This window comes from Heterodontus francisci, unplaced genomic scaffold (assembly GCF_036365525.1).
Source record: "Heterodontus francisci isolate sHetFra1 unplaced genomic scaffold, sHetFra1.hap1 HAP1_SCAFFOLD_102, whole genome shotgun sequence".
Taxonomy (NCBI): Eukaryota; Metazoa; Chordata; class Chondrichthyes; order Heterodontiformes; family Heterodontidae; genus Heterodontus; species Heterodontus francisci.
In genome coordinates, this window is record NW_027140380.1 from 2,051,175 (window position 1) to 2,060,325 (window position 9,151).

Genomic DNA, 9,151 nt, shown 5'->3' on the forward strand with positions numbered 1-9,151 from the left:
GGGTGGTGGGTGCCTGGAACACGTTGCCAGCGGAGGTGGTAGACGTGGACACGATAGCGTCTTTTATGATGTATCTAGACAGATACATGAATGGGCAGGAAGCAAAGAAATACAGACCCTTAGAAAATAGGCGACATGTTTAGATAGAGGATCTGGATCGGCGCAGGCTTGGAGGGCCGAAGGGCCTGTTCCTGTGCTGTAATTTTCTTTGCAGAGAATTCCACAGGTTCATCACCCTCTGAGTGAAGAAATTTCTCCTCATCTCGGTTCTAAATGGCATACCCGTATCCTGAGACCGTGACCCCTGATTCTGGACTCCCCAGCCATCAGGAACATCCTCCCTGCATCTAGCCTGCCTAGTCCTGTTAGAATTTTATAGGTTTCTATGAGATTCCCTCTCATTATTCTAAACTCTAGTGAATATAGGCCTAGTCAACCCAATCTCTCCTCAATGTCAATCCTGCCATCCCAGGAATCAGCCTGGTAAATCTTATTTGCACTCCCTCCATGGCAAGAACATCCTTCCTCAGATAAGGAGACCAAAACTGCACACAATACTCCAGATGTGCTCTCACCAAAGCCCTGTATAACTGTAGGAAGACTTCCTTGCTCCTGTACTCAAATCCACTTGCAATGAAGGCCAACATACCATTTGCCTTCCTAACTGCTTGCTGCACCTGAATATTTGCTTTCAGCGACTGGTGTACAAGGACACCCAGGTCTCTTTGTACCTCCCCCTTTCCCAATCTGTCACCATTCATATAATAATCTGCCTTTCTGTTTTTACAACCGAAGTGAATAACCTCACATTAATCCACGTTATACTGCATCTGCCATGCATTTGCCCACTCACCCAACTTGTCCAAATCACATTGGAGCCTCTTTGCATACTCCTCACAACTCAGCTTCCTCCCCAGCTTTGTGTCGTCTGCAAACCTGGAAATGTTCCCTCACCCAAGTCATCAATATATATTGTGAATAGCTGGGGCCCAGGCATTGATCCCTGTAGTACGCCACTTGTCACTGCCTGCCACCTGGCAAAAGGCCCGTTTATTCCTCCTCTCTGTTTCCTGTTTGTCAACCAATTATCAATCAATGCCAGTATATTACCCCCAATTCCATCTGCTTTAATTTTGCACACGAACCTCTTATGTGGGACCTTATCAAAAGCCTTCTTAAAATCCAGCAACAACACATCCCCTGGTTCTCCTTTATCTATTCTACTAGTTCCATCCTCAAAAACGCCAGTAGATTTGTTAAGCAAGATTTCCCTTTCGTTAACCCATGCTGTCTTTGTCCAAACCCGTTTATGCTTTCCAGGTGTTCTGCTACCACATCCTTTATAATAGACTCTCGCACTTTCCCCACTACTGATGTAAGGCTAACTGGTCCGTAATTCCCTGTTTTTTCTCTCTCTCCTTTTTTAAATAGTGAGGTTACATTTGCCACCCTCCAAGCTGTGGAACATTTAGAAAATTATAATACAATCATGCAGAGTCAACATGGATTTATGAAAAGGAAATCAAGTTTGCCAACATTATTAGCGTTCTTTGAGGATGTAAGAAGCACGGTAACTGAAGGGGAACCAGTAGATGTAATGTATTTGCATTTTGAAAAGGCATTCGCTAAAGTGCCATGCAAAATGTTGTTACACAAGCTAAGCGCTTGTGGTGTTAACGAGTACTATATTATTTATTTTATTTATTTAGAGATACAGTACTGAAACAGGCCCTTCAGCCACCGAGTCTGTGCTGACCATCAACCACCCATTTATACTAATCCTACATTAATCCCATTACCCTCTCACATCCCCAACTTCCCTCAATTTCCCTACCACCTACCTATACTAGGGGCAATTTATAATGGCCAATTTACCTATCAACCTGCAAGTCTTTGGCTGTGGGAGGAAACCGGAGCACCCAGCGAAAACCCACGCGGTCACAGGGAGAACTTGCAAACTCTGCACAGGTAGTACCCAGAATCGAACCCAGGTCGCTGGTACATGCTAACTAACAAGAAACAGAGAATTAGGATAAATGTGTCATTTTCAGGTTTGCAAACTGGAACTCGTGGAGTGCCACAGGGATCAGTGCTGGGGCCTCAACTACTTACAGCCTAGATTAATGATTTGGATGAAGGGATCGAGTGTATTGTAACTAAATTTGCTGTTGATACAAAGAAAGGTGTGAAAGCAAGTTGTGCGGAGGACACAATGAGTCTGCAAAGAGATAAAGACAGGTTAAGTGTGTGGGAAAAATTTGGCATATTAAGTATAATGTGGGAAAATGTGAGGTTATCCACTTTGGTATGATGTAGAGAAAAGAAGAATATTAAATAGGGAGAGACTGCAGAATGCTGTGGTATAGAGGGATCTGGGTGTCCTCTTATATGAATCACAAAAAGTTAGCATGGAAGTACAGCAAGTAATTAGGAAGGCTATTGGAATTTTGGCCTTTATTGCAATGGGGTTGGAGTAGAAAAGTAGGGAAGTCTTGCTACCACTGTACAGCGTGTTGGTGAGACCACAGCTTGAGTGTGTATACAGTTTTGGTCTCCCTATTTAAGGAGGAAAATAGTTGCATTGGAGGTAGTTCAGGCAAACATCACTAGGTTGATTCCAGGGATGAAGATGTTGTCTTATGAGGAACGTTTGACCTGGTTGTGCTACACTCATTGGAGTTTAGAAGAATGAGAGGTGATCTTATGAAACATATAAGATACTGAAGGGGCTTGACAGGGTATTTACTGAGATGATGTTTCCCCTCATGAGGGAATCAAGAACTAGGGGGGACAGTTTCAACATAAGGGGGCTCCCATTTTCGATGGAATTGAAGAGGAATTTCTTCTCTCAAAGGGTTGTTGTTCTTTAGAATTCTCTACCCAAGAGGATGGTGGAGGCTGGTCATTGAATATATTCAAGGCTGAGTTAGACTGACTTTTGATTTACAAGGGAGTGAAGTGTTATTGGGACACGCAGGACAGTGGAGTTGAGACTTTGATCAGATCTGCCATGATCTTATTGAATGGTGGAACAGACTGAGTGGCGGAATGGCCTAATCCTGCTCCTAGTTATTATGTTCTTGCATTATAATGCCAGGTGGAATTAAAAACTTGACTTGTGCAAATATCCCTGCTCCAGCAGGTATTCTCATTCATGGAGCAGTGCAGATGTTGGGTTGTTCCTGGATGTCACTAAATTGTTATAAAACTACCAAAGAAAACCTGATCAGCAGAAGCTGAGTGCTGCAGTGGAATCAGACACTGACACTCTTTGTATTACTGATCATCCTGTGTGGTTGGTCATAATGATTATTAATTGAAATATTACATTCATGTCTTTTCTAGTTTCTACCTCAATTGATCTTGAGTTACAAGAGATATTTTTCTTTCTTTCTGTCAGGAAATACTTGAAGGAACCAGAAGGATTGTGATGATTCCCCAGCACAAGGATATGTACAGTCCACTCCTTCTAACACAGAGTAGGTACATTATCACTCCCAGAGCTCAGAGACACAGACAGGCCATGAGTTCCACAGTCACAGAGAGCAGAAGCAGTCAGACTCACACTGATCCCAAGTTCCAGAGACACATTTTCAATCCAGCAGACAATCAAACAAAGCAGGAGAGGCAGAAGTTGTTTCCAATTCAGCCCAACTCAGTACTGCTGAAAGGTAGGTCCATCAATCTCAGTTCAAAATCACACCCACTATCAGATTGAAAGGCACCGGATCAATCCCACAAGAGTGCACCCTAAGCTACAAATTAAATATGAGGTAGAGCAGCTGATGGAAACGTGCAGAATGAATCCTAATAATGTAGCCCAGACTGCAGACTGAGTGACAGATTACAATGTAGTACAAACATCTGATACAGTATCAAAAGGAAAGTTACAGTATTATGTCAATTAGTGCACACTGCACTGCACATTACATACCAATCCAATAATCTCTGTAAGAGCTGTACTGAATGATATCGTATCAAATGAATGATTCTGATTATACTGAGCATGCCATGTGTGAGTTTGAAATATATGTTGTCATTCACAAATGTGTTCATACAGTTGCAGACTAAATACTAGTCCAAAAAGCACAGACCACAACTGAGTAAAACACACAGTTAAAATGTGCAGTGGTTTATATTTTAAAATACCAGTGAGACAAGAAAATAGTGATACATTATGGTGTCCAACAAATAGTTCTCAATAGCATCCCGTAGATACATATTAAGTACAGGTACAGAAGAATTCCACACTCATACAGCACCAGCGTCACATAGATACAGAATGTATCACGTTTGCAGACAATACCAGTAGCTGAGAGATACAAAATGAATCCTACTGTAATGGACTGTGCTAGAGATAGACACATAAAAAATAAATTGTAACACACATTCAGTACCAGAGACTGCCAAATGCAAAATGAGCACTGGATATGCACACGCAGACTGTACCAGAAACTGACTGATACAGAATGAGACCCACACTCATACGTAGTACCAGAGGCGAACATGTAAAGAATAAATACAATATTCACTTCCAGTACCAGAAAATAATATATGCATAACAGATATCACTTACATACATTAGCAGAGATTGACAGACAACAGAATGAATCCCACAATCTCATTCAGTACCAGATACTGACAGGTACAGAATGAATCCCATACACACTGTACTAGGCACTGAAAGACATTGGAAGAATTGCACAGTCACATACAATAGAAAACACTGACAGATACTGTAGGAGTCACATGCTCACAATCATTACCAGATACTGTTGAAAAGAGAGTTAATCCCACACTTGCATTCATTGCGAGAGACTGAGATACATAAAAGATATCCACACTCACAAAGAGTAACAGAGACTGACATGCAGAACTTGAACCACACATATGCATAGTAGCAAAGTCTGAAAGGTATTGAGTTAATCCCACAATCAGATACAGTGTCAAAGACTGATAGGCATATTTGAGTTCACTTCCATAGAATAACAGAGATTTTCATGTACAGAATGAACCTTATTTCACATTCAGTCTGGATACTGATAGATACACAATGAATCCTACAATCATGTTCAATACCAAGTTCAGACAGACACCATATATACCCCCCACTTATTCACAGTATCATAGACTGACAGACACAGAGTGAATCACAGAAAGAACCAGAGATTGACATATATACATTGATACCCAAGCTCACATAAAATGTCAGACACATAATTAAAACCATGGCATATATAGTACTTTAGACTGACACATAGAGAATGAATCACACAGTCACATTCTGACTGTGAAGAGTGGTGCATACAGAATGAATCTCACACTCACATTTAGTTCCAGACACTGACAGATACAGAATGATATCCACATTCAGCCACAGTAGCAGATAGATACAGAAGCTGCCACGCATACAATACTCATGATTGACATACAGAATGAATCACACAATCACATTTAGTTTCATAGACTGATACTCAAATAATCTCACACTCAGACACAGTACCACAGACAGATAGATGTAGAATTAAACTCGCTGTCACATAATGTACCAGAAAGTGTCAAAATTAATCTCATGAAGTACAAAAGATGGATGGAATTTGTCTCGCACTCAATGTAATCACCTGCACTGAGCACGCCAAGCGCAAGACGGTCACTGCCATGGATGTGGTGTACGCTCTGAAACGGCAGGGCCGCACTCTCCGGATTCGGCGGCTGAACAATTTGACCCTTTTCAGCAAACACACAACAAAGGCTCTTCGAAGAGCCACCCACTGCCTCACAGAGCGAGCAGTGACCTAGAAATGGGAGCTGGGATAGGCTGTTTAGAACAGTTCAATCAATCTGAAATATTTCAGATTTCCAGCTTTCGCAGTATTTTGCTTTCACTTCTTTGTTCAATCAATCTGCTGTGTTCGGGATGAAAAAAAATGGAATCCCCGAATTTGACATTTCATTTGCAGCAAGGATGTGCAGTGGATTTGATTTTCTAAACGGGCTGTGTAAACAGTGCCCGAGACTCTACAGTTAGTTATTTCCCCAGTCGACACATGCCCTCAGTGAAAAGCCACATCACTCCTCCAGAATCACTCATTGTTTTCATAGAATTTCAAAATGATTTCGCTGCAATGAGGGAATCCGGGAGTTTAGCAGCAGCCGTTGAATCGGTCACTGGAACCAAACCCACTTGTGATGTTATTTCCCCCGAGACGGTGTTTCCTGCACTGAAACTGACAGGGTTTGTGAAACTGATCAGTTTCAGCTCAATCATTCAGGGACCTGGAATTCCCGCAGTTTGAGCCCGCGCTATCCCGAGCCCACTTCTGATTGGTCACCCTCTTCTCATTCACATGTCTTAACCAATCGCAGAGCTTCGAATTAGGAAATACAACAATCACTGGCTTAAATTGGCAGACAGTTTGAATTCGAAAAAGCCGCCAATTTCAGTGTCGGAAAGAAGCGAATTGATGGAAAATCTGGCGTTAGTTTTCAGCTGTTCGTAAAATCGCGCCAGGACTTTGTGCTGATAAAAGCGGAATTAAAAAAGTTTTTGATGGGTTATATATATTACGTAGTTCTAATCTAATTTTTTGTCTTCTTATCTGTATCTGGCGGGAAAAGACTCTATTCAGCAATCTGTAACGGGACAAATAACTCAAACTTGGTGTCAAAGTAATAAATTAGACAGGCTTTGAGGGGAGTGAGAAATCACTGAAACAGATGCTTAAACATTTGAAATAGTTCTCATTCGGTCCTGTTACTGACATTTTGGAATCAGACAGGAAACAGCCCTTTCACAGAGACTGTGGGTGGCTCTGAAAAGAGCCTTTGGTTTATTAGATGACATTTTGGCCGCTTTACTTTTTCTGGGAGCTCTGAGCGCTGGTTTTCTTGGGCAGCAGCACGGCCTGGATATTAGGCAGCACCCCGCCCTGAGCGATAGTCACCCCTCCCAGCAGCTTGTTGAGCTCCTCGTCATTGCGGACGGCCAGCTGCAGGTGTCTGGGGATGATGCGGGTCTTTTTGTTGTCCCGGGCCTCGTTACCAGCCAGCTCGAGGATTTCAGCGGTCAGATACTCGAGCACAGCAGCCAGATAGACCGGGGCTCCGGCACCCACACGCTCAGCATAGTTACCCTTTCTTAGGTGCCTGTGAACACGGCCCACCGGGAACTGCAGTCCAGCCCGGGAGGAGCGAGACTTGGCCTTGGCCCGAGCTGTGCCGCTGGTCTTTCCTCTTCCAGACATTTCCACAATCTCACAAAGACTTTCACAAAGGATGGATATTTTCTGCAGCATTTACTTTACTTATAGACTGAAAACTCTCCCCATTGGTCGCTACAAAATTCACCTCATTTGCCTATATTCTTCACCAATCAAGTCACTGACAAACAGAAGTGGGCGGGATTTTCCCGCCACAACATCAGAAGCAGAAAATGTGTCAATTTCAAAAAGCCCGCCAATTTCATTGTCAGAAAGGAGCGGATCAAAATAAATGTCATCCTTAGTCAAATATTTAAAATCCCTTCTCTTTATTTTGTTCTATTCAACTCTTTCCGTCACCAATTACAGACGCGGATTTAAAATGTTGTTTAAATTGTGGATCTTTCTCCAATCGCTTTCAAACTGTCCCGGGACTAAATCCCTGTTCACAGCATTTCCCTGAAGCGAAACGTTCAGTTTATCTTCAATCAGAGCCCAGTGTCCTTCTCTGAAAAGAGGGAGCCGGATCGAGTCCTCAAACTTCCCTTAGTCTGCTGTGTAATAATCCCATTCCGGGCTGTTACAGTGCGGAGAGTTGCTGTTAATAAAATGATGAATTAGTTCACATTTCAGGAATAGAGTGAAGGGACTGAGGTCTGACCCTTACCGCTGAAAGCAGCTGTTAATGCGGTCATTCAGGGGCTGTGCAAAACCACATTAACAGCTTTATGCAAAAAAGGAAAGGCGGATGAGCGGATTATGGGTTTGAGTTCGGTTTATGGGACAGCAGTCAAAAACACAAGAGTGGGACATTTATTATGTTACACATTGTCTTAAAATGATTTCATAGAGATGTTCGGATGCAGCTATTTCAGAGAGATTGTGGGTGGCTCTTAAAAGAGCCGTTGTGTTTGGGATGTTTTTCAGTCCATTGTGCAGTTTTACTTGGAGCTGGTGTACTTGGTCACCGCCTTTGTCCCTTCCGACACGGCGTGCTTGGCCAGCTCCCCGGGCAGCAGCAGGCGCACGGCGGTCTGGATCTCCCGGGAGCTGATGGTGCTGCGCTTGTTGTAATGGGCCAGGCGGGAAGCCTCACCCGCGATGCGCTCGAAAATATCATTCACAAACGAGTTCATGATGCTCATGGCCTTGGAGGAGATGCCGGTGTTGGGGTGAACCTGCTTCATCACTTTGTAGATGTAGATGGAGTAACTCTCCTTCCTCGACTTTCTCCGCTTCTTGCCACCCTTTGCTGACTGTTTACTCACAGTTTTCTTGGCGCCCTTCTTAGCAGCTGCTTTCTTCTTCTCCTCAACCATCTTCAGATTCAATTTCAGACACAGAAATAAACCAAACCCCTTCCGAGTGCGGATTAAATAGACAATCCCACAGCTCTATGCTAATGAGGGATGGGGGAAAGTAAAGATTGTGATTGGGTGATTGGGAGTGATGTCACAATGGTTTTTTATTGTAATTCTGTCAGTGGTCTCTTTCGCCATCCAATCAGATTAAATATTTGCAACCAATCACAAACACCCTGACTGCAATCAGGAAGTATATTGCACAAAGACTCTCCCCAGCCCCAGTTTATATTGAAAGAGCTGCTCACTGTGTCGCGCTTCCTCGAAATGTCCTGGCTGTTGTTGGGAGGACACTTATTGACTGATTCTGTGTCGTTGTGTCTCTGCTATTGCATGTGAGTGTGCAATTAATTTCCTTTTTAGTCTCGGCTACTGTGTTCGAGTGTTTTATGTAATTTGGTAACTCTCAGTCTCTGGTCCTGTATGGATTCATTCTGTCTCTGTCAGGTACTGTGTTTGAGTGTGAGGAGATGAGGTGGAGTGTTGCAGCAAGGAAGATGGAAAAGAGCATTGGTGCCGATGACAGCCTTACTTGACGTCGTTTGCACTCGGATTGGGTCAGTGATAGATCCGTTGGCAAGGATTACAGCT

At 43.1% G+C, this 9,151-nt stretch overlaps 1 protein-coding gene across 1 annotated transcript; it reads right to left on the minus strand.

Annotated features, from left to right (window-relative positions):
- Nucleotides 1–8,140: 8,140 nt before the first annotated feature.
- LOC137359407 (histone H2B 1/2-like) lies at nucleotides 8,141–8,518 on the minus strand. The gene has a single exon (XM_068025389.1). The coding sequence runs from the start codon at nucleotides 8,516–8,518 to the stop codon at nucleotides 8,141–8,143; it is 378 nt and encodes a 125-aa protein (XP_067881490.1).
- Nucleotides 8,519–9,151: the final 633 nt, after the last annotated feature.

Coding starts and splice junctions, on each gene's coding strand:
- LOC137359407 (XM_068025389.1), bottom strand. CDS start 8,518: ATGGTTGAGGAGAAGAAGAAAGCAGCTGCTAAGAAGGGCGCCAAGAAA.